The sequence below is a fragment of the Triturus cristatus genome, chromosome 2_1, assembly GCF_964204655.1.
Source record: "Triturus cristatus chromosome 2_1, aTriCri1.1, whole genome shotgun sequence".
In the NCBI taxonomy this organism is placed as follows: Eukaryota; Metazoa; Chordata; class Amphibia; order Caudata; family Salamandridae; genus Triturus; species Triturus cristatus.
The window spans coordinates 15,942,834-15,969,640 of record NC_140581.1 but is presented as its reverse complement, the minus strand read 5'-3'; the positions used below and the strand labels follow the sequence as shown (position 1 = coordinate 15,969,640).

The 26,807-nt window shown below is 46.9% G+C and overlaps 1 protein-coding gene across 7 annotated transcripts in view; it reads left to right on the top strand.

Moving 5' to 3' along the window:
- The window catches only part of TLN1 (talin 1), an 880,838-nt gene that overhangs the window by 762,656 nt on the left and 91,375 nt on the right, over positions 1-26,807 (top strand). For all 7 annotated transcript variants that reach the window (XM_085627686.1, XM_085627681.1, XM_085627685.1 and 4 more), the window contains one exon: positions 14,800-14,907. In XM_085627686.1, coding sequence (XP_085483812.1) covers positions 14,800-14,907 — 108 coding nt within the window. The remainder of the gene's footprint in view (positions 1-14,799; positions 14,908-26,807) is intronic.

The window sequence follows — 26,807 nt, the reverse complement described above, 5'->3', positions numbered from 1 at the left end:
AAAATGCCCCCAGTGTGAAGCAAAATTTCCGCACAGTGACCACCACAAAGTCTGCAACCTGTGCCTATCACCGGAACACGACGAGTCCAGCTGTCCAGCCTGCACATCCTTTCGATCCAAAAAGACCATTCGGGATCATGGCACAGAGACCAGCTCCGGAACCAGATGACATCTTTGATGAAGGCCCCGATGTCCCGGAAGAAGATTCAGAAGATCTACAAATAATTTCCGACTCAGACGACCCCATCACTCCTGGGCAACGTGTGAGTACTATTGCCCCTGCCCCAACCCCACCAAAACCAAAGGCATTGGTCAAGACTTCGCCTGCTGGCCCTAGTCGAGACCGAAAACATCCTTCAGAAGCCGCGCCTCCGGGCTCGGCTCCGAAGAAACATAAACCTTCCGGTAGCTTGGGACCGAGCAAACCGCATGTCATTGTCCAATCGGCACCGAAGACAAAAGACCAATCGGCACCGAAATCGGCTCCGAAGCCCTCGACCCCGAAAACACCAAGGCCGATAGACACACCGGCACCGAAGGTTCCCAAGCCCACAGATAAACCTTCGGCTCCGAAAACCACATCGGCCCCGAAACCATCATCGGTACCGAAACCACCGGCTAAGGACTCTCATACGCCTCCTAAAGCCAAACAAGCTACCGATCAACCAAAACCTCGATCGGAACCGAAAAAATCGGTAACAAAGACTGTTCCTGAAGAACAAGAACTTTTTCATCCAGATCCAATCGACCCAAGGCAGAAAAAGATTTATATCAACCCCAAGACTGGACATGTCACCACGTTGCCATGTAAAAAACGGAAACTGGACACACCACCTGCCCCAGTTCCTGTAAATGGGAAGGACTCTTCAACATCCCCTATCCCTCCTTCCTCTCCTATACTGCCTCCTATCCCACCCCCTCTGCCTACACCACCCTTACCTATACCCTCTCCATCACATACACCACCACCACAGGATGATGATGATGACCTAGGGGGTGGGGGTGACCCTAATGATCCGTTCACGGATCCAGATACCTCACCACTTGATGATTGGGCAACTCTCTACCAGACATGCCTGACCCTCAGCCATATCCCTCAAAACCATCGCCTCCAGACGATCACCTGGGGTTTGGCCAGTTAGTAAATAGAGCAGCAATATACCACGGCGTCACAATGCACTCAGACGCACCAGAGAAAGACTTCCTATTAGACACTTTCAAACAGTCTCAAAAGTCTGTACAAATTCTACCCATGATTAAAGGAGTCATAAAACACACCCCCGAAGTCTTTAAAGACCCTGTTCGTGCCAGGGTTCTCAACCCACGGATCGAAAAGAAATATAGGCCTGCCCCGGAAGATCCTAATTACATCAAAGGGCAACTCCCTTTGGATTCTTTGGTAGTTTCCAATGCTCGAAAATGCGCCAACTCCCAAACCACAGGAGATACACCACCCCCAGACAAAGAATCCAAACTATTGGAAGCCTCTGGCAAAAGAGTAGCAGCACAAGCCACTAATCACTGGCGTATTGCCAACACCCAAGCCCTACTAGCACGCTATGACAGGGCCCATCACGACTAATTAGAGACTCTCTTACAACACCTGCCAGATCAATATAAACCCCAGGCAAATGACCTCATTCAAGAGGGAAAGCTCATTTCAAATGCAGCAATTAAATGTGCACTTGACGCCGCAGACACTGCCTCTAGAGCAATTAACACAAGTGTGCTCCTTCGACGACATGCATGGCTACACATTTCGGGCTTTAAGCTAGAAGTGCAAACTACTATACTTAGTCAGCCATTCAATCAGGAACAGCTCTTTGGGCCAGCAGTAGACGCTGCCCTTGAAAAAATGAAAAAGGACACAGACGGCTAAGTCCATGGGAGCATTACAGTCTCCCCAACCACGTGGCTCCTTTCGGCGCTCCTTCTATAGAGGAGCATCCAAAAATATTGGAACGAACACCTCCTCTACATTCAAAACCACCACACACATCCCCCAGTAGAGGATATTTTAGAGGCGGATACAGAGGAAACAACAATGGGCGAGGTAATAACATCACTCGCACCTCCCCTGCCACAAAACAGTGACTTTACTCCACTCCCCTCAGACCATTCCACTCCGGTCAGGGGAAGACTAACACAGTTCCTACCTGTCTGGAACTCCATTACAACAGACAAGTGGGTCAAACAAATTATCCAGTATGGTTACTGCCTGGAACTCACAACTCTCTCCGCCCCCCCACCCCCCACATACCACCCAAACAACGCTCCATGTCACCGGACCATCTTACACTCCTAAAACAAGATGTTCTCTCATTGCTTCAAAAACACGCAATAGAACCAGTTCCCTTAGAACATCAGGGTACAGGGGTATACTCTCTCTACTTCCTAATCCCCAAAAAGGACGGGACTCTAAGACCAATACTCGACCTCAGACCACTAAATCTGTATATAAACTCAGATCATTTCCATATGATCACTCTTCAACAAGTGCTCCCACTACTGCAACAAGGCGATTTCCTTACCACACTAGATCTCAAGGACACCTACTTCCACATTCCCATACATCCTGCCCACAGGAAGTATTTAACGGTTGTGGTGGACAGACAACACTACCAGTTTACAGTCCTTCCATTCGGGGTAACAACCGCACCCAGAGTATTCACAAAATGCCTAGCAGTAGTAGCAGCACATCTCAGACGGCAACAAATTCATGTCTTCCCGTATCTAGACGACTGGCTAATAAAAGCCAAGTCATTCAACAAGTGTGTTCTACACACTCCCCAAACCATCCAAATCTTACACAACTTGGGATTCACAATAAACTATCCCAAATCTCACCTCCAACCTGCTCACATACATCAGTATCTAGGAGCCACCATAAACACCTCCACAGCCCTAGCATATCCCAATCCGGCCAGGATAGCCAATATACAAGCTCTTATCGCAAAATTCCAAATTCAACACTCTCTACCAGCAAGAGTGTTCATGCAACTCATAGGCATGATGGCGTCATGCACCTTCATTGTGCCTTATGCAAGACTTCAAATGCGCCCCTTGCAAGAATGTCTAGCACGTCAGTGGAACCAGGCCCACGGACAACTTACGGATCTGGTGTTGGTAGACAGCCGCACAAATCGCTCTCTCAAATGGTGGAACATAACAAACCTCTCCAAAGAGTGGCCGTTCCTAGAGCCTCTTCCACAGATAGTGCTGACAACAGACGCATCGCTCACAGGATGGGGAGCCCATCTCCTCGGCCACACCACTCAGGGCAAATGGACCACTCAACAAACAAGGCTCCATATCAATTACCTGGAACTGCTAGCAGTGTTCCTAGCACTGAAATCATTCCAACTACATCTCCAAAACAAAACTGTCCTCATCCGGACAGACAACATGACAGCCATGTATTACATACAGAAACAAGGGGGCACACATTCTCTCCAGCTGTCCCAGCTCGCACAGAACATTTGGAGATGGGCCATTCCCCAGAAAATATACCTACTTGCAGAACACCTTCCAGGGGTTCACAATCAGATTGCCGATCTGTTAAGTCGACAGACTCAACAGATCCACGAATGGGAACTGCATCCCCAAGTCCTAAAACCCTTCTTCCAACAATGGGGCCAACCAGACATCGATCTGTTCGCCACACACGAAAACGCAAAATGCCCAACCTTCGCCGCCAGGTTTCCCCACCCGAAGTCAAAGGGCAATGCAATATGGATGAACTGGTCAGGCAGATTTGCGTACGCTTTTCCGCCTCTCCCACTCATTCCATTAGTGGTACGCAAGCTCAGGCAACAGTCTCTCAAACTAATCTTAGTAGCTCCCACATGGGCACGCCAACCGTGATTCCCAACACTACTGGAACTCTCACTAGTGCCACACCAAAAACTGCATCTCTCGCCGTCCTTATTAACCTAGAACCATGGAGAAATCAGACACCCAGATCCAGGTCAACTGAACCTGGCAATCTGGCTCCTGAAGTCCTAGAGTTCGGTTATCTCAACCTACCACCAGACTGCATGAATATTATAAGAGAGGCCAGAAGACCTACCACTAGAGACTGCTACGCTGCAAAATGGAAAAGATTTGCCATTTACTGCACTAACAATCCTATAAACCCACTGGATCCATCCATCCAGGACATCATTTGCTACTTACTGCACTTGCAAAGATGTAACTTGGCATACTCATCCATACGTCTCCACCTAGCAGCATTAGCAGCCTACTTACAAAATAGACAACACTTGTCACTCATGGAAGGCCTAAAAATAATTATTCCTCCCAGATTACCACCCTCTCCAGAGTGGAATCTAAACATTGTTCTTACAAGGCTCATGGGACCCCCATTTGAACCTCTGCATAAATGCGAACTACAGTTCCTCACATGGAAAGTGGCTTTCCTTATCGCTATCACATCCCTCAGAAGGGTAAGTGAGATCCAGGCTTTAACCATACAAGAACCATTATCAATAGAGTTACCAGTATTCTTCCCAAATCCAGACTCGGTCGCTGAAAGAGCTCTTCATACCCTAGACGTTAAAAGAGCCCTTCTTTACTACATCGACGGAACCGAATCATTCCGCAAAACAAAACAATTGTTTGTCGCTTTCTCTCCACCACATAAAGGCAACCCAATTTCCAAATCTGGGATAGCTAGGTGGATAGTTAAATGTATCCAAATATGCTACCACAAGGCTAAACGCACACTAACCGTTCCTCCTAGAGCGCATTCCACACGCAAAAAAGGGGCTTCCATGGCATTCTTAGGAAACATTCCCATAGAAGATAATTGTAAGGCAGCCACATGGTCTACAACACACACCTTTACCAAACACTATTGTGTTCCTCACCGGAAGAACCCAGAGAGTCCGCCTCCCACCGTTCCGTTCCGAGGCCACCAAAGTCATCTGCGGCGTCCCACAAGGATCCTCACTCAGCCCCACTCTCTTCAACATCTACATGAGCCCTCTCGCAGCCATCGCACGTCAACACAACATTAACATCATCTCCTACGCCGACGACACCCAGCTGATCCTCTCCCTCACCAACGACCCCGCCTCCGCCAGATCCAGCCTCCAGGAGGGCATGAAAGATGTTGCGGAATGGATGAAGCTCAGCCGTCTGAAACTGAACTCAGACAAGACGGGAGTCCTCATCCTGGGACCATCCCCCTCCGCCTGGGACGACTCCTGGTGGCCCCCGGCACTGGGCACCGCACCCAAGCCTACGGACCACGCACGCAACCTGGGCGTCATCCTGGACTCCTCCCTCACGATGACCAAGCAAGTCAACGCCGTCTCATCAACTTGCTTCAACACCCTGCGCATGCCCCGTAAGATCTTCCGATGGATCCCCACCAAAACCAGGAAAACAGTCACCCAGGCCCTCGTCACCAGCCGCCTGGACTACGAGAACACCCTCTACGCCGGAACCACTGCCAAACTTCAGAAAAGACTCCAACGCATTCAGAACGCGTCAGCACGTCTCATCCTGGACGTCCCCCGCCACAGCCACATCTCCGCCCATCTGAGAGACCTGCACTGGCTCACCCACCGTCAACAAGAGGATCGCGTTCAGACTCCTCACCCACGCACACAAGGCCCTCCACGACATGGGCCCGAAGTACCTCAACAGCCGCCTCATGTTCCACACACCCACCCGCCAGCCTCGCCCTCGCCTCCGTTCCACGCATTCGCAAGACCACCGCCGGGGGAAGGTCCTTCTCCTACCTGGCGGCCAAAACGTGGAACTCCCTCCCAACCCACCTACGGCTGACCCAGAACCATCTCTCCTTCAGGAAACAACTCAACTGGCTGTTCGAGCAGTAGTGACCTCCCCCCCCCCCCCCCCCCCGCGCCTTGAGACCCTTGCGGGTGAGTAGCGCGCTATACAAATTCGCTGATTGATTGATTGATGTACAAGCAAAGCAACAAGCTTCTGTGGGTCAGGCTGTCCTTAGAACTTTGTTTCAAACTGCTGTAACCGATACAGGTGACCACCGCTAGGGGAGACACTGCTATATAGTCTATTCTAAGTGTGTGATCTGCAGCTCATATGCCTCGAACGGAATATGCTACTTACCAGTATGCATCTGTTCTTGGCATGTAGAGCTGCAGAGTCACACACGCCCACCCACCTCCCCGGGACCTGTATCTGTTCCAGCATCGTCTTAATTAGGCAACACACATGGACATCTCTCTCTTTTCTACAAACTCCATCATTTCCCATCATGGCGAAAAACAATCTAACAATGGAGTTGATGCCCATGCGCACTGTCGTCCAAGGGAGGAGTCACCTATCTCGTGACCAAAGACTTCTTCCGAAGACAACAACAACCTGCAAGCATCCGAGCCCAACACCAGATGGCGATCTACTATCCTAAGTGTGTGACTCTGAAGCTCTACATGCCAAGAACAGATGCATACTGGTAAGTAGCATATTCCTATCTTTATATATAGGCTTATCACAAGACCAAATAACGAGAAAGCCACAATACTGTGCAAAAATAATTCTTTCTGGATGCTGCAAAAATAGTTCAAATGGGGAATGCAAAGTTCATTTCAGAGCAATGGTCTCTGCGACCCTTTTTACTTACAGTTCCGGGATGATGTCAATAATCCACAAAAATGCCGCTACAGAGGGATAGCGATGTTTTTCCTCACGATTTTGGTCGCGGCCGCTCGCTAACAGGTGTTAGCGACAATTTTGATGCCCGCAAACGTGCGGGGCGATGATCAGGCCAGCGAGCCCTCAGCGGCAGCAGGGCGACGATTTTCCTGACGCTCTGCGGCAGTGGCGGCTCGCTAAAGGGGCGTTAGCGATAATTTTGAGGCCCGCAAGCGTGCGGGGCGATGATCAGGCCAGCGAGCCCTCGGCGGCAGCAGTGCGATGATTTTCTTGACGCTCCTTGGCTGCGGCGGCTCGCTAACAGGCCTTAGCAACAAAATGAAGTCTACTGGTCCTGAGACTTCAGTCAGGAGGCTAGATCTCTCTCTAGCCCTTTGGGTGATTGCAGGTTCAAGATTAAAAAGTTCTCTTAAAACTCCTTTTCCCTCCTATTTCCAGTCCAATGAAAACTACTGCAGGCCAATCCAGGGAACAGCACACAACACCAGGACAGTCCTCTCCTGCAGCTTCCTTCAGTTCCACGGAGAGAGGTTGGTCTTGAGATCCAGGGGCTATACTACTTGTAGGGGTTTCAGCACAGATATTTATACCCCAAAAGTCTTTGTTCTCAGAAGCTACAAGTCACTGAACCCAGCCAGAACCAGTTCTGCCCAGTCCTGGAGCACTTTGTTTACCAGGCTGCATCCCTCCTTTCAGAGTGCAGGGCAGAGACATCAGACGCACCACAGGAGGTGGAGCCAGCATTGTGGAGGGAAGGCACAGCCCTATTCAGGTCCCAGGTGCATCTCCTCCCACCCATCTAGATGCAGATCTCTCTATTCACCACTGGGACACCTCACCCTGTCTCCTGGAATTCCCCAGCCCTGTCACTCCAGAACCAGACAGCCAATACACATAATAGCAGAGCACACTGGAAGGCTTAGGCAAGAAAATACCTACTTTCTGAAAGTGGTATTTTCAAACACAGAATATAAAAATAAACTTTACTAAAAGATGTATTCTAATATTCTGAGCTCAGGCATACTAAATTCGTTTTTCCACCATGTTCTGTGGGTCAGTTAGTACTATAGAATGTAATTGTCAAACTGCCCATTCTGGCTGATGGAGAACAGGTAGCCTTACAGTGGTGAAAAATGAAATTGGGTGTAATTCACTACCAGGACATGCTACACACACCAAGGCATGTCCTGCCTTACACATACAATGCACCCTACCATAGGGGTGACTTACATGATGCAAAGGGAAGGTTCAGGGGCTGGGAAGTGGGTGCACTTCACAGCCAAGATGGCAGTTCTGGACTGCACACAGACAGGTCTGAGACACACTTTACAAGCTGCTTCTGGGGGTGGCGAAAACCAGCGCTGCAGGCCGACCAGCAGCATTTGGTTTACCAGCCCTGGGCACACTCAGGCCACGCTACTAGGGACTAACAGGCAAACCAAATAAGCCAATCATGGATATACCAATTCACTGTCATATTTACACAGGGAGAGCATATGCACTTTAGCACTGATCAGCAGTGGTAAAGTGCCCAGAGTCATAAAGCCAACAAAAACAGGTTAGAACAATTCCAGGAGGAAGGCAAATAGCTTAGGGATGACCCTGCAAAAAGGGCCATTTCCAGCACAAACTAATAACAAATGCATCAATTAAATGTGCCCTCGATGCGGCAGATGCGAGGTGCCTTTCGAAGCTCCTTCTATAGAGGAGCATCCAAAAACATCAATACATGCACGGGTGCTTCCTCATATAAAAGCACCACACAAACATCCCCCAATAAGGGGTATCTTAGAGGTTGGTACAGAGGAAATAACAAGGGTAGAGGCCGAGGTAACTACAACACTTGCGCCTCTCCCGCTAATAAACAGTGACTTCCCTCCACTTACCCCCACCCCCCCCCCCCACCCCCCCAGAACATTCCACTCCGGTCGGAGGGAGACTCTCACAGTTCCTACCTGTCTGGAATTCCATCACTACAGACAACTGGGTAAGACAAATTATCCAGTATGGTTACTGCCTGGAACTTGCTGCAAATCCCCCCACCATACCACCCAAGCAGCGTCTGATGTCCACAGAACATCTGACACTCTTCAAACAGGAAGTTCTCTCACTGCTTAAAAAGCATGCTATAGAACAGGTCCCCATACAGCACCAAGGGACAGGAGTATGCTCCCTGTATTTCCTAATCCCCAAAAAGGTTGGTACTCTACGGCCAATACCAGACTACAGACCTCTCAATCTCTACATACAATCAGATCATTTTCACATGATCACTCTTCAAGTCCTTCCACTGCCTCAACAAGGCGACTTCCTTGCCACACTTGATCTCAACGACGCCTACTTCCATATTCCTATACACCCTGCTCACAGGAAATATCTGAGTTTCACAGTGGTCAGCCAGTTCTATCAATTCAAAGTTCTCTCATTCGGGTTGACCACAGCACCCAGGGTATTCACCAAATACCATGCGGTAGCAGCGGCACACTTGCGAAGGCAGCAAATCCATGTATTTCCATACTTGGACAACTGGCTGATAAAAGCAGTCACACAACCAATGTGTTCACCTTACTTATCAAACCATTCAACTGCTACACAACTTGGGGTTTTACTGTAAACTCTACCAAGTCACACCTTCAGCCCTCCTACCTACTTCAGTATCTAGGAGCCACAATAGACGCATCAAAAGCCCTAGCATACCCCAATCCAGCCAGGATAGCCAACATGCAAACTTGCATCACCAATTTTCAACCCCAACACTCCCTCCAACACAAGTGTTTATGCAGCTCATAGGAATGATGGCCTCTTGCATTTTCATTGTTCCTCACGCAAGACTCCAGATGCTCCCTTTACAAGAATGCTTAGCACGTCAGTGGAACCAGGTTCAAGGTCAACTTACAGATCTGGTGTTGGTGGACAGCCGCACCCATCGCTCTCTGCAGTGGTGGAACACAAAAAATCTTTTCAGAGGGCGGCCGTTCCTAGAGCTAGTTCCACAGATAGTGCTAACTGCAGACGCATCACTCACCAGCTGGGGAGCCCATTTCCTAAACCACACAATTCAGGGCAGGTGGACCACCCAACAAAGAGTGCTCCACATCAATCAACTAGAACTACTGGCAATACTTCTAGCATTAAAGTCATTCCAAACACATCTCCTCAACAAGACTGTCCTAGTCCGCACGGACAATATGACAGCCATGTATTACATTAAAAAAACAAGGAGGGACACACTCTTTGCAGTTATCTCACCTAGCGCAAAGCATATGGAGATGGGCCATTCCACAAAACATGTATCTTCTGGCGGAACATCTGCCAGGTGTGAACAATCAGATTGCAGATCTGCAAAGTCGTCAAACTCAACAGATACATGAATGGGAACTTCATCCAGAAGTTCTTCAACCCTTTTTAGGTCTCGCCTGGCGAAAGCAGCGCATGCGTTGCATGCAAGTGCCTTTTGCAATCAATTCTCCCGAGGGCCGAGGGCTTCCATGCACACGTCTGCATAAACAAAGATGGCTGCTCTCGCCATAGCAACAAAAATGCTGCTTCGCATATACAGCTTGCTGCTGCTTCCTTCAACTCTGGCTCCGTAGACAAATGTGCACGCGCATGGCGGCGTGCTTTCACTTTCAACAATCCAGTGCTTACATGAGGTACTTCGAGGAACCTGGGACACCCAACCTTTGCACCTCAAATAGACTTGAGAACTGCAGTAAAATTGAGGGTGGTGTTTTTGCAGCAACGTGAGTTGAAAGCGCATTTAAAACACACTAATACAATGACAGCCAGTGGCTACCTGGGGGTGTTTTTCATGTGTTTTTTAGCCTGCTCAGCAAGTTCTCAGAATCGAGGCATTCGTAGATTTGGGTGCTCGTGCACAGGGTGTGGCGTAACCTGGTATTTCCGCTACTTTGTGTAGTTTTTTTTATAGCACGCACTCACAATACAGGCTTAGTTCACCCTGGTGTCTGTTGAATTCCTATGAGACTGAGGTGACTCTGGGTGCGTCTTTTCTTGGAAGCGTTTCCGTTTGTACAGTGAATATCTGCAAACACAGGAGGCTACATAAATCCCCAATAACAACAAACAATGTCTCAACAGGAAAAATGAATGCAGGGACCAATCAAAACACGATTCAATCAAGGGAAGGGCAAAATTAAGAGAGATCCAAGGTAGAGAAGGAACAGATTTAATAATTGGATACACAAAGGTATATACAATTCAAAATAACCATAACTAACACATATGCACTGACAAAAAAATGAAAAAGTGAACGGCGCAGTGACAAAAGTGTGGAAGTGACAACACGGTACGGCGAGATTATTTCAATAAATTCAAGGTCAAGGAGAGTTATATACAGTAGGTAATTTACATATATACATGAAGGTCTCACAGGACCCTGAGATTAGCTGTAAATAATGTTGTCTGGTCGACGACGTTTCAACCTCCATAAGTTGAGGTCATCATCAGGACTATGGTTATTGTTATTTTCCAAATACCTGTGTCCGTGGTCTGAAACCACTACAAAATTAATTGCAGGGAAGGTGGGTCAATTATGTGAAGTATAACACCGTTAGAAGGCGTTCATCGAATGTCTGTGGCTGACAACAGCGAAATGAAAGCCAATGGAAATGATGAGTAGGTCCAGAATTATTTAATAGGCAACCATCAAAGATGGCATTAGGTTAATTAATGAAAGGGCATCCGGCGGTGATTAATACCGCAATATTAAAAAAGATCGTAATCTGCCAGATGACGGGAAGGAATCTCCGTGTAGGCGGGGTTGGTTGCCGAGCAACGGGATCAGTCCAAAGGGTTTAGAGTGGTCCGGGCATCGGGATTAGTCCGAAAAAGGGGCCTCGGCGTCCAAACAAATGGAGACGTCATAAATCCCCAAGGCATTGCGCAGACACCAGTGACTGCAGAAACTGCAGAAACACCAGGCCAGCCACCAACACTCGGGTGCAGCTGAGGGCAGCTTGCCCTGGAGGCTTGGCTGAGGTCTCTGCCGAGGAAAGCTTGTGCTAAGCCTGAGGGCATTGCAGGGAAAAGCTCGCTCTGTGGAACGCTCGCACCCGGGCACGCGCAGCTGAGGGCAGTGCTGAGGAAAACTCAGTAAGAGAACTGGAGCGGAAAGCTCTCCCTGCTGTAGCAAGGCCACACTCAAACCACTTCTAAGTCTGAGAGGAACTCAAACCACCAGGCACTGATGAGATAAGCTTATTCTGAGGAGTCGGAAAACTCCCGAGAGACGTTCACATGCTGCGCAGTGGTGAGAGAAGCTCGCACTGAGGACACTGCTCGACGAAGCTTAGCCTTAGAGCGCTATTTGAAGAAGCTCAGATCGAGAACATTGCTCAGAGGATCTCACACTGAGGGAAGTTTACTTTGAGCACATTGCCGAGGGAAGCTGGCACCCAGGACATACGTGAGAAATGCTCAGGCTGAGAGTGCGTCTGGTGAAAGCGCACACTGAGTGCCCTGCTGGGAGAAGCTCAAGGTGAAGGCACACTCGAGAGAGACTCATACTACCTATGTACTTGCTGAGGGAAGCTTGTATGTAGAGGAAGCTCAAATTCAGCACACTGCTGCAGGAAGCTTACAATGAGGGTGCTGCTGAGGGAAGCACCCACTACCTAAGCACTGCTCAAGGAAGCTTGCATGGAGAGTACTGCTGAGGGACGTTGAATCTGAGCACACTGCTGGAAGAAGCTCAGACTGAGGCGTTGCTGGTGGGAGCTCGCACTGAGGGAAGCTCACACTGAGGGGAGTGCTGAAGGAAGTATTAAAAATGCAATAGGTCTAGTCTTTATTAAGTTAAAGCCATTTGCTTTGCTATACAATACTATTAGCAAAGCAAATGACTTTAACTTAATCAAAGGCGAGACCTATTGCATTTTCAATGCTGGTTCCAAATGTGGGGACAACCAGACATAGATCTGTTGGCCACACAAGCAAACGCAAAATGCCCCACTTTTTCCGCCAGTTTCCCACACAACCTTTGTCCAAGGGCAATGCAATATGGATGAACTGGTCAGGCAGATTTGCGTACGCTTTTCTGCCACTCCCGCTCATTCCGCTGGTAGTACGCAAGCTCAAACAACAGTCTCTCAAGATGATCCTGGTTGCTCCCACATGGGCACGGCAACCATGGTTCACAACACTATTTGAACTCTCAATAGTTCCACATAAAAAATTACGTCTCTCCCCAAAGCTGCTCACGCAGATCCATGGAGAGATAAGGCACCCAGATCCAGCACAACTAAATCTAGCAATCTGGCTCCTGAAATCCTAGAGTTCGGTTACCTCAACCTCCCACCTGACTGTATGAACATTATTAAAGAAGCCAGATGCCCTACTACGCAGCTAAATGGAAAAGATTCGTCATTTACTGCAATAACAACAAAATTGACCCTTTAGATGCTTCAATTCAAAACATTTGCTACTTGCTACATCTACAAAGATTCAATCTGGCATATTCATCTGTAAGATTACATCTGGCTGCCCTTGCCGCCTAACTACAAAACAGACAACATTTGTCATTGTTTAGAGTACCTGCTATCAAAGCTTTTATGGAAGGTCTTAAAATAATAATTCCACCTAGACTGCCACCCTCTTCAGTGTGGAACCAAAACATTGCTCTTACTAGACTCATAGGTCCTCCATTTGAGCCTTAACACAAATGCGAATTACAATGGAAGGTAGCCTTCCTTGTCGCAATCACCTCTCTCAGAAGAGTAAGTAGGATCCAGGCTTTAACCATACAAGAACCATTCTTACAAATACATCGTAACAAGGGGATTCTCAGGACAAATCCAAAATTCCTTCCCAAAGTCATCTCTGCTTTTCACCCTAATCAATCAGTAAAGTTAGCAGTTTTTTTCCAAAAGGAAAGAGCTCTTCACACGCTCGACGTCAAAAGAGCTTTGCTTTATTACATAGACAGGACTGAAGCCTTTAGAAAGACAAAACAACTGTTTGTAGCTTTCTCTCCACCTCATAAAGGCAACCCCATCTCCAAAGCTGGGATTGCCAGGTGGATAGTCAAATGCATTCAGATATGCTACCAAAAAGCAAAACGCACATTAACAATACACCCTTGAGTGCATTCAACATGCAAACTAGGGGCTTCCATGGCATTCTTGGGGAACATTCCCATAGAAGACATTTGTAAGGCAGTGACATGGTCTACCACACACACCTTCACCAAACACTATTGTGTAGATGTGCAGGCAAAGCAACAAGCTTCTGTAGGCCAGGCTGTTCTCAAGACACTTTTGCAACCCACTGCAACTGATACAGGTGATCTCTGCTAGGGGAGACACTGCTGTAGAGTCTATGCACAGTGTGAGAATTCTGCAGCTCATATGCCTCGAACGGAAAATGCTACTTACCAGTATGCATCTGTTCTTGGCATGTAGAGCTGCAGAGATTCACACACCCAACCACCTCCCCGGAACCTGTATCTGTCCCAGTGTTATCTTACTTAGATACATTCACCTGGACATCATTTCTGTTTCTACAAACTCCATCATGGCGAAAAACAATCTGAGGATGGAGTCGATGCCCATGGGCACTATCGTCCAAGGGAAGAGTCAAGCATCCGAGCCCAACACCAGATGGCGATCTATGTGAATCTCTGCAGCTCTACATGCCAAGAACTGATGCATACTGGTAAGTAGCATTTTCCTTATGTTGCAAAGAGAAGATGGGTGGCCTTTCTACATCGTGAATGTGAGATGGTTGTCTACCTCTTGTGTAAACCCAAAATCCCACAAGACGAATAATCTCTGGCAGAATGAGATTTCAGTGCAGGAGTGACTTGAGTGCTGTGATGGCTCAAGTCAGTCTTACCTGCTCCTTGAGTGATGAGGAACATGCTTTTAGGAGGTGGTTGACGGGGGTTGGTTGAATGCCAGTAAGAGGTGATGGGTTTTGGTGTGTGCTGGTTATTGGAACAGAACGCCAGAGGCTGAGTATAGGGCCAGAAGTGGTTGATGGTGTGTGGTTTGTGTCTCTGACAAGGCCCTGTCAGGGGCTAGTTGAGAATGAGATGTGGTCATGTCCTGTAGGGGTGTGCCTGTGACTGGAGAGTCCGGTATGAGGTAAGAAAACAAGTGTTGAGATTTTCTGACGCCAGGCTTTGTGTTGCAGGAAGCTGCATTCCACCCAGAGGTGAACTCTGACGTGCACCTCCGAGCCCTGCGGTATGGCAAAGAGTGTGCCAGTGGCTACCTGGACCTCCTCGAACATGTGCTGGTGGTGAGTACCTCCTGTGTGGTGTCTGTGGATAAGGCAGAGATGTACATTCAAAACTGTTCATGCCCTACCCAGTGCAAGGCTGAGTGGGCTACCGCCTTCCTGTAGGCCCTCATGACAGTCCCTGCACATCATGAGCACCTCTCAGACAAGTGAACTGAAGCCCTCTAAATATTCACTTCGAAGAGCTCTCCTTCACTACCGAACCCCAAAGCTCACTGTACAATATCCCATATAGGCACCATAGAGCTCTGTGCTGAAACTTATGAAAAATACGCACTGCTCTTCCATTGATCCGAATCAACAGTCAGTGTAGGACATGTCCTGAAACATTCTAGACCGTCATCAACAGGCAGGTTCTACCCCCTATATTATTTTACCCCAAAGGTTTGTGTAGAATCATTAAGGGACAAAGTCTGACTCACTTACTGAACTTGTAGCCTACCTAAGAATTGGTGGCGTCTGGACCCCAGTACTCTTAAACCTCGTCATATCTACCGCTTTATAGTGTGTAACTCTGTTTTGTGTTCCCTGGTGCTTTGCAAATGCCCCATAGGGCATCATCCTACCTCGTAGACCTTATCCAAAAGCTAGCTTTCCCTGGACAGTGTGTACTGTACCTCTCTGTTTGTCTGTACGGGGTAGTGTGTATTCCCTAGTCCCAGGTCCGTGGTTCACAGTGTCGAGTCCTGCATCCCTCTGCTCACAGCCGGGTGCAGCCTGTGTGTTTTGTGAAGTCTGTCTTTTGTCCAACAAAAAGTTACTCATTTCTCTTCTCACTGTTCTTTTCTGCACCCTTATTTTATACTTTCTTTCTTTTCTTCCCAACCTGTAAGCCGGTGAGTAGCTCTGATTTGAGTGGTCGCACGTGGCTTATTTTCTCAGCAGCATGAGGCTTGTGTGCACAGTGTGTATGTTTCACAGTCCACCTGTTTTGGGCGTGTAGGGGACATTACCTTGTCACGGCTCATGTAGTAGGCTGTAGACTTGCAGTGTTTGCGCATTTGCGTCCATGCATGAGTATGCAGGTAAGGGAGCTGTTGATTGCACAGTCGGGTGCCTATTTGACTTTAATGATGAATACTATTCATGTCTGTGTGTTTGTGCAGATCTGGGCTCTGAATTCCATGACACTGTGATTGTGCCGGTACAGACCCTGATTTCCATGTCTGTGTGATTGTGCAGATACGGACCCTGATTTCCATGTCTGTGTGAATGTGCAGGTATAGACCCTGATATCCATGTCTCTGCGATTGTGCAGAAATGGACCCTGATTTCCAGATTTTCTTGGGGGTAGTTATGCATATACGTGACGTGATGTCCATGAAAATATGCGGTGCTCTGCATGTCACTGCACAGATCTATTTTCTGGTGCCTACTGTCTATTTTCAGTTCTAACTCTTTTTGAGGAAGCGAGTTGTCGTGTCCAGTACAGATGTTGTGTGATTGTGTTATTTTACAGTTTTTTGTATAGCTCACATTCTGCCGTTATAATGCCCTTACATTGCTGGTGGGTTCCTGACGCCTCACAGCCGTTGTTGGGAGTATTTAATTGCAAATAGTCTGGTGTGGCTTGTGAAGCTGTATCCTGAGAGGGATAATTTTTTTGCATTTACTCACAGCCAGTTATGGTCATAGCCTAGAGTCACTTGCCTGTTATGGTCGCAACCTAGAGTCAACGGATCGGCTGTGACTTGCGAAGGAGCTTAATGTCTTTTCCAGTATTACAAAAAAAGTCTTATTTTGAGGATTGGCACAATGGTTAATAGTTAAACTCTCGTCTGTCATAAATACATAAAGATTTTTTTTTAAGGGACATACCTTTTAACTCACATTACGCGGCACGCTTCACTGTTACCAACGGTGTTCGAATGTTAGGAGTGGAATTTTTGTGCTGTGTTGTAGATTTGAGTGCGAGTCGTTGAAAATATGAGTGGTGTGTGTGCGTCTGTGTGTGTTTCGATGGATACATCTGCCTGTGGATTCCTCACCTTTTGAATTACCCCTTGCTCCAGAATTCCACAGAAACTTTCCCTATCTCTCCCATGTCAATGAGGACATCATAATGGCACGGCTCCACTCGCAACAATGTATGATGTCACTGGAGCCATAAGAAGACCTCGTCAGCATGCTGACGTCAGTTTGCTTTTTTCCATGCCGTCAACGTGCAACCTTTTTTTCTGGGACTCTCCATTTTTTCTATGTATACTTTGTTTCTGCTGTTTCCCTTGGTATAGCGGTGCTATGGCTATAACAAAGAGATTGGGATTTAATCCTTGCAGAGAGTGTGTGGGACATATGTCCATCACGGATCCCCAAGATGATTGTCTCTGGTGTTTGTCGTCGGATCACGACGTTGAAGGGTGTTCGTCTTGTAGGAAGATGAATCCGAAGGCGCTGCATGTGCATGAGGCGAAGCTCTTCATGGCTCAGGCAAAAGAGGTCTTAAGAGGTCCAAGTCGAGGTCGTCGACTTCGCATACCTTGAAGTCGAAAAAGAGCCGACATGGGTATCACCGTCGCCGGTCATCGAAGGGCAAGGCTTCTAGGTCGGTTTCTCCTGTTCAACAGTGTCGCTCTAAAAATTTCATCTTGCTGTCGCCCTCTCCTCCGCAGACATCTCTAGCTCACTTTCCAACGCTGAGAGGTTCTCCGTCGCCCAGTGATTCACCGGCTCTGAGAGAGTCTTCTCCGGTTCCTGTGGCGTTGCCTGTGCTGGATCCAGTGTCCCTGTCACCGCAGCCCTAGTCTGCTGCTCGACCTCAGTCATATCCAGATCCTGGGGCTCCAAATCCTTCTCTACCCGTTCCGGGTCCATGAGCGGATTCCTCGCATTTCCTGAATGCGATGTTTGGCGTTTTTGCCAAAGCAGCATACCCTACCGGCACACCTTTGGGCCGTGTGGGTCCACTTGCATTTAATCTTGGCGTTCCCCAGCAATATGCCCAGGCGCCCTGCGTGCCTTTCATACCGGTAGCTCTGTCTGGGCAGTTCCCGGTGGATACCATTAGCTTCACGGAAAGTCTCGAACCCGTAAATTCCTCCTCTGGCTATTACTGATGAGAACTCAAAGGTGAAGGACCTGCATACCCAGGCTGAGTCTACCCCCATTGGGATAGAGCAGAAAATGTGTGGCTTTACAACCATCAATCAAGGCATTATCAGCGCCCCAATGCCTCAGGGTGTTCTGTCCCCCGAACTGGTAGGTTAACACTTCTTTTCAGTGTCGTATGGCTCAGATTCTGCGACAGAAGAAAGCTCATCCACCTCAAGTGATGGGGACCAATCTGACAATAATTGCAGTAACCCTTGTAAAGAAACTGACACGGTGCAACGTCAGAAGACTGCGTTTAGACAGTGAAATGGGAAACGCCCAGAGAAGCACAGCCAGCTAAAATGGGATTATTCTGGATCACAACTCGCCTTCCCTTATGGTGAAGAATCTGGCAAGACCCCAGGCCTAGAAAATATGCGAGCTATATTGGATCCATCAGAAGAACCCTCTCTAACGTCTATACTACTATTGATCAAGCAGTTTCAGGAGGAAGCACGCACAGACGGTCGACAAGCCAAGGGTGCTGCGAAAAACTACAAGGGGGTCTGAGAAAACTGAATAAAATCTGTTCAGATATTGTGGAATGGTTTACCTTCATCGAAGGTCGCACCAAAAGATTGGAAACCAAGGTCACCACCCTGAAAGATTTATGCTCTTCCCAAAGTGCAAGCATGAAAGATGTTATGTGGAAAATGAAAGATCCGGAGAATAGACAGCGCCAAAATAACCTCCGCCTACTAGGGATTCTCGAAGGGTGAAGATCCTTGGCGCTACATCGTGAAACTCCTGAAGGGGGCCTTTCCAGAGCATACGGAATGGAACTGGGAGCATGAGATCGAACAGGCTCACCGCTTTCCCTTCACTCTGAAGAAACGGCATGCTAATGGCGGAGAGAAACCCAGAGCCTTCCTGGTGTTCTTTGAAAATGTTCTGCTTCGACAGATGGCTTACAAACAGGCTCGACCAAATTCCCAGAAGGGCTTTGAGGGGCTGTCTTTTTTTCCGCAAAGCCCGACTTCTGTCATACTGCGGTGGAGCGCAGGTGGCACCCTCGCCAGCTATTTTCCCCCTTTCAGCAGCTGGGTGCATAAGTATTCTTTATGAACCCTGATAAACTAAAAGTTATTCTTTATGCGTCATCACGTACTTTTATGGCTGAAATCAAAGCGCAAGAATACCTCTGCAAAATTACGGCTAGCAAAGGGCAAAGCCTAGTGATCACCATGTACAATAAGTCCTAAATCTAGATTCTATAACTCCCTCTCCTTTCCTTCTTTTTCTGCTAGGGTAGAGCGTAGGGGCTTGAATGGCCTTGGTAGGCTCTTGTTAGGATCCTGCTCGGGTCTAGAGGGGAGGGAACAAGGATGGGGCAATATGGGGGTTCTGGGGCCTGGGCTAGGCTAAGGCAAAGGTCCCTTATCCCTATTACTTTTTCTGTTGTGCATGCTTTTTTTTTTCTTTTCCCTTCTGCCTTACTGGCTTAAATCTCTGTCTGAAATTATGCTGCGCCGGGGTTTTACTATAGGCGATCATCATTCAGGTTTTTCCTGATTGCTCTATTTTGGGTGAGGGACGGGGACGGGGTCGGGGATGGAGGGGTAGGGAGGGTTGGGTTGGGAAGTGTTCTAATTGATTATTATTTTTTGTCACTCTAAGCACAAAATCTTTTTTTTGAAGAAATTGAAAGTGCAAAAGTTTGGAGCTATGTTACTAGCAGGATAATTGATTTTTTAGAGTTAGGTAGGGTCCTTCTGTGGTACTGGCTGTGCGTCATATACACTTTTGATGTATTTTTATATATGCTATTTACAAACTTAGTAATGCTCTAATATGACCAACGCAAGAATTGTTACCCTAAATATTTGTGCTCGAAAGGGACAGAAGGTTTCCCAAGGGTTACTACTGATGGGGGCTGACGCGGTTTGTCACCAGGAAACACATATTGAGGGGTCCCAGGTACACCTTTTTAAATTCAATGGTATATAGTCTAATTGGGGGGTCATCACAGGGGGTGCACCCGAGAGGCGTAGGTATTCTGACTCAATGCAACAGCTTACTCCACTCCAGCCCTCTCGCACTAAATCTGATCCTTACAGGAGATGGGTCTTAACAGAATGCCGGCTAACTACTAAATTCTCTTTTATCCTCTGCTCAAAATATGGGCGCATTGCTGATGACCCCGGAGTAATAAACTGGGTCTCCGGTGAATTAGCCCATTGGCCTCTCGCAGCTATTGTATGTGGAGACTTTAATATCAATTTACCCAGTAACTGGGGGTTGAACAACCCATGTTGGTATACAGGTCGGAACCAAAGGTCTGACAGGCCTTCAGGAATTTACTGCACACACATGGGCAACCTAATACCGAACCAGCCATGGTATACTTTTTATTCGGCCCCTCACCATTCTTTTGCAAGGCTAGACTATTTTCTGATATCGCCTTCTCTGCTCCATGAAAGTAACATTGATATTGTGCCACGATTTTTGTCAGACCATAACCCGTTGATTTTAAATATAAGGGGCTTGGCGTTCTGCAAAGAAGTCTTGTCCTGGAGTTTTGAGAGAAGCATTATTGTGCGATACGGGATTCCAAACTCATATGAAAAGCTGGAATCAGGAGATACTCAAAAAGAATATTGGGTCTACCCCAATTATGGTAATTTGGGATGCGCTGAAAGCGTGTATTCGAGGAGAGACACTACAGTTTCTCTCTTAAGAAAGAATGAGCAAGAGAAAGCACTGATTTTGGAGCTCCAGAAAAAGTTGGCTAAGGCAGAGGAAAAACGTATTGGTGCTGTCCAGATGGGGGTGGAAATCGAACCAGCACAATGGGAAACAGCAGCCATTAGAGCAGAAATTGGTCTACTCTTGGCCGAGAAAGCTGCCGTAAAATAGGCCGCCGCGTGCAAAAAGCTATATGAATGCAGCGAGCAAACTGGTCCCCAGTTGGCCATAAGAACTAGGCAACATCGTACCACTAATGGGATATATTCCATCCGGCTTCCTGCAGGAGGAACCTCTAGTGGCCCGAATGAAATTCGATCGGCCTTTCGCGATTTTTATTTAGGCCTATATACAGAAGAGGGTATTGGATCACAGGAAACCAAGCAGGAAGAGATTGACAATTTTCATGATGCAGTCTCGCTCTCACGCCTCGGCATAGAGGATCGTAGACAACTAGAGGATCCTCTCTTTTGGGAAGAAATTGCCACGGCTTTGACAAATTTACCAGATCGTAAGGCGGCAGGCACCGACTGCATACTGGTTGAATTTTATAAAGTTTTCTCCCCTCAGATTAGAGATATCCTCTTCATAGGCGACAGACAAGATTATTATCTTTCCTAAAAAAGATAAAACTCCTTTAGAAATGAGCTCTTATTGCCCAATCACACTTATCACAGGAGACTCCAAAATTCTTGCGTCCCAATTATCTACCAAAATTGAACATCTTGTTTCCAAGTGGCAGCACAGGTTTTTTCCCCAAAAAACACAACAAACCATATTCGGAGGACCATCACTTAGTTTGATGCAGCTCAGACTACAGGAGACCCGATGGTGCTAATACTTATTGATGCTCAAAAAGCATTCGGGTCTCCCGGCTGTTTCTTTGGTGTGTCATGCACAGAATGAATTTTGGACCTAGGGCTATTCAAGCTATTGAAGCGCTATACCTCCGTCCTACAGCTAGGGTATTAATAAATGGGCAACTAACTGAGCTGTTTGAAATCACATGAGGGACCCGCCAGGGTTGCCCCTGCTCCCCGTTTCTCTTTGCAAAATATATATAGACCCTTTAATAAAAAAGCTTGAAAACATTCAGGAAATCCCGGCTATAACCAGACATGGTCTAGTAACAAAAATCATGGCTTATGGGGATGATTTAGCTTTTGTGTCCCCGGATCCCATGAAAGCTATAACAGCTGTAGAACGAGAGGCTCAGGGTTTCGAGAAGATCTCGGGGTACGCATTAAACAATGAACAGACCCAGATTATTGTGAATAGGAAAATCAACTGGATTGACCGTAGAGTAGTCGTTAAGGCAAAGTATCTAGGAGTAACCATCTTGGCCGAAACGGATTCAATAGTTACTGAAAATCTGGACCCCCTCGCTGTTGAGACAAAAAGGGCATTGAACCGGCTCAATTTTTTGCATCTGACTATGGGGAGCCATTGCAATGTTCTCATAATGATTTTCTTTCCCCAAATGTTATATTTCTTTAGAGCCATCCCTCTTGAATTTACTAAACTAATACTGCAGAAATTTGATTCTCTTTTCTCAATTTATATGGGCGTATTCCCAGCCAAGGAGATCATTTACATTTCTATCCCTTCCCCTAGGAAGAGGGGCCTGGACACTTCCAAATTTAAAATTATATTATTGGGTCACGGGCCTGCAGACATGCCCAATTTTGATTCAAGTATAATCTTTAATTTCAACAACGGGACTCCCGTCGAACTTTCACTTGGTCCTGAGGCCTGGGTGTGCCTGTGGCACCAACTCAAATTTGGGTACTACAAGAAGGTCAGATTCAAGATCCTTATGGGAACCTTCAAGGACTTTACTGCCGTGCGCAAACTCCTAGGATTAGGTAGACTGAAACACTATACCCCTATACCCCTACTAACAATGATGCTAATTTGACATATTTGGTGGATCATACTTTCAAAATTGGTTCAACTCCGGCATAAATAAACTAGGGGTCTTGTATTTGACTGACGACGCCCTGGCATTTGCAGATCTTAAAACCCAATTTGACTTGAGCCACAGTGAGGCCTTTAAATATATTCCCATTACGGCTTTTTTATCACGTAAGGCAGGCAGGCCCACGGGGCTCACTAAAAGCGAACTGATCGAGAGACTGTGCGAGCCCACTGCCCCTTGAATTGGGTCCAGCTACGCCACACTAAATAGTCTAATGCCTGATGTCAAGGCCAAAATCTCTCATCAATGGCAACAAAAACTAGAAATCCCCAACAATGCCGTTCACTCGGCTCTCCAACCTGCTGAAAGGGATCTATTATCAGCCAACCTACAAGCACAATTTTATAAAACTTGTTTTATTCTATATTTCACACCAAGTAGAATTGCAAAGTGGGGCACAGGCAAAGGCCCGTATTGTCCTCGTTGTGTTGAAAATAGCGGAGATTCTGTCCAGATGTTTGCCACTTGTGCAGCACTTGGGCACCTGCTAACCAAGGTCCAAGACTTTCTTGGGCTAGTCTTATCACGGGATATTCTGCTAACCCCCTACGGCTGTTCTGCTGGGTATACAAGATACTGTTGAAACGAAGAGTGGAGGGGCTCTCATTTTTGTTTTAACAAATTCACATTATGTAACTGCTGCACTAAGGCCAGATGAAGGGGTCTGTGTGCACCTTGTTTCTAACTTTATGGACTAACCTCGGAAGACTGGCCTTGCTTGGCTTACTTTCTATCTGTATCTTTTTCACTGCTCCGTTTGGTCACTTTATGTCTAATGGCTATATATTCGATAAATGATGAAAAATGATGTAATATAACTTTTGCACTATTTTTCTAAGAATATATTCTCTGTGCTATTGAGGGCCTGAAACAGTGAACATGGCTAAGTGGCAAAATGGACTTTCCTGCTTTTGGCTTATGAATGTGACGGTCTGAAAAGGGTAGGGCGGGGGGAGGTACTGTTCCACACTGCTTTGTTTTCCTTTGTAAATGGAATATTTAAAAATCAATAAACATTTTTTTTAAATAATAATTTTTTTTTAAAAGGAAACTTTTTATCCAAGGGAACCCTAGCAAGAGCGATACTTCATACTCGTCACTTCTGCTGTTCGTCGGTGGACAGATATTTAGAAGGGAAACAAAGGGCCATTTCCACATGAAAGAAAGGGGCAGCTTCAAGGGCTCTCACAGGAGACTTAGAAGACATTTGTGGAGCAGCTATATGGACTTCAGTACACCCATTTGCTGACCACTATTGTATAGACTGTAAAGAAGAGATGCTCAAGTGGGACACAATGTACTTAAACAGCTCCTTGCCGCGCCGCACTCCTCCTCTACAGGACAATACCAGTTTCACAATAATGTAAAGCTTGTGAATCTAGGTTCCCATTGTAAAAGAAATAGTGTACTTACCTGGAACAATAGTTTTACTGCTTGAAACCCCTCTAGATTCAAATGTGCCCGTCCCGCCTCACCGTTGAGAAAGGGGAGTTAATGCAAAAGATAACGTGTGAAGATGAAACTCCATGATGGGGCAATGTGGGCTTGTGCTCACCCTCATCGGCGCGGGCCTTCTATTCCCCCACTCAGAAAGAAAACTTTTACCATTGCATACAGTTTCTGGACCCAACCACTCCATGGTTGAATGTGAATCTAGAGGATTTTCAAGCTGCAAAACGGCTGTTACAGGTAAGTGATATGTTTCTTTGTGGGTTCCTTGTTGAGCTAGTTTGTGCTTGTCTACAGCACGTTGTGTGTGTGCGCCTGCGTTGTTTATTTTGCATGTCCAGGTCTTGGTTGTTATGCACATGTTCAATTAGAACAGCTATGGACCATCTTTGAAGGCACTACTGTGTGTACTTGGCGATTGTGTCTGGAGGAGTTCATATGATCAACTTGTGTGTGTGTTTGGGCCTGTATCTGTAAGCGTTTGGAGCATGTATGGCGTTGCTATTCGGTTTGATTGCAGTTGCTGCTGCAGTGCCGTTTGGGAATGTGTCTACTCCTTTCATGTACGGTTCTGTCTGTGGTAATGATCGTCTCTCCCTGGTTGGTTTTTAGTGTTTGGTACAGAGACTGAGGGAAGATCTCTCACTGATAAGCCCATTGCTTCACTTTGGAAAGTACTGTCCAAGTCTGCAATAGAAGCCCCTTGGCATACTTTATGTTTCTCAGTGCGTTAGCATTGTGTTATGACATGTCTGTGGTCATTGTTTGTCTATATTCATGTTCATGTGTGTACAGAGGCTGTTGTGATGCATGCCACTTAGTGTTTGGATCCACGGGTGCAGTAGAGCAAGTCTTATGTTGATTTGAGGGCTAACAGAGGTCTCTTCTATGCTTCACTGCTTTTCTTCTCTTATATTTTGCTGCTGGGATGGTGTGCTGTGTGCAGTGTCTCAGTAAGTTCCTAAATCAGTTATTTTTTACTTCCTCCTTCTTGCAGCACATCACTTTGAAGCAATGCTATCAATCAATAAGTAACATTAATTGAACAGTCAGACACCATTTCATGTCACGTCATTTACTTACGTCATTTACTTAACTCATCCTCTGGCGGACAAGTCTGATGAATGGATTGCGTGGCAGGCAGTCTTCAACACTTACCCTACTCTAGAAGGGTTGGCAGCGGTGGTCACTCTATACTTCCTCAGTTGGGTGCAGTTTATTTGTTATGGTGACATTGTCTGTGTTGCCTCATTCCCTACACATGATCTTCTGCCCAGTAGCCTCCATGGTCCTGGTTTGTGTCTGAAAATCCTGTAATATCTCAAACGACTAGAAATGGAGCCCGAGTTGGCTGCGCTGATCTAGCTCGCGGTGAGTGAGTGAGATCCAATGACCCTGTGTGCCCGGGTGATGTCTGAACTTCTGTCTCCATTATACCTTATAATTCAGATGTATTTTATTTCCCACATTTTCCTCAACTTTTGAAAATCCTCCAAGGTGTCAGACTGGTTTAGAAAACATTTCTTCAGATTCCTTACCTTGTGAATTTCGTAGGCGCCAGGCGGGATCCGGAAACTTCTGTAGCAATTCACTTGTGCGTGTGTAGGTGGCGTTGTACAGCTCTGCATTGGATCCATCCCGCCCCAGATGTGACGTTGGGGCCACTATATATGCACCACTTCCTTTCTCTCTGCTCCTGCCGGCGTGGACCCAGAGCTTCTGCAATCCTGCCACTTCTGACCCAGGTTTTTCCCTGTCAACCCCGTGTGCAGACAGCGGGGTTTAAACTGTGTTGTGACTGCACTAGAAGTCAAGACTAGCGGTCTTATGGAGGTTCTCAACCCAACCCAGTACAGTTCAGCCTGGAACCTCTCCTGAAATATGAGGCCCTGATTGTTGGAATGTGGATTATTAGTAGCGGCAGATATGCATTTACCACTGGCAATAATGCCACTGACACGATATAGGGCTCAGATCAGGTCTTAGAAAATGATTCCCATGCTCAACCCTTGATAGCGTGGCTGCGAGCAGGCAGGCTTAACTTAAGAGGGAACCAGAGATATTATTTTTTAAAGATTAGTCGCTTTCTAGTGCTTTGAAACCAACAGTGCTACTTTTGGTCATTTGGTTGGCCCTGATAGGGACACATTCACATTTAGCAATTGTTCTGAAGGATTTCTCACCAGACTTGTGCAGCCTCCTCCAGCAGGCTGGATCCTGTTAGAAGTCCTTCCGGAAGTTCCTCAAGGTTCGAAAGTATACAACACACAATCCAAGGGTCTGGAATCTCCAAGAGGGTCCTTAAAAGTTTAGGACTTCAATTCCCACAATCCACTTGGACAAAACCCTTACAAATCCACTGGTATTCCAGGCTGAGGATTCTTTGTGGTGATGGTCCAGGTGAGCTCTGTTAACCTGTAGCTTGCAGGAGTCCACTCTTTAGTCCTTTTGACGCAGTTTTTATCCACAGGGTTGTAGTTTCAGATGGTGCAAAAGGCGCAATCTTCAGAGTGCAGGTCCTGTTGAATACACATCAAACTCCTCAGCCTGGGCCCTTCTTGCTCTCTTAGGTTTCAAGCAGCAGATCTGAGAGGCACCGCCCCTTTCAGATACTTATTCAGTGGTCTCTGGGGTCAAGCAGAAGGGCACTCCTGTCCAATGAGGAGCAGGGCAATACCCCAGAGCATGACCACTTTCT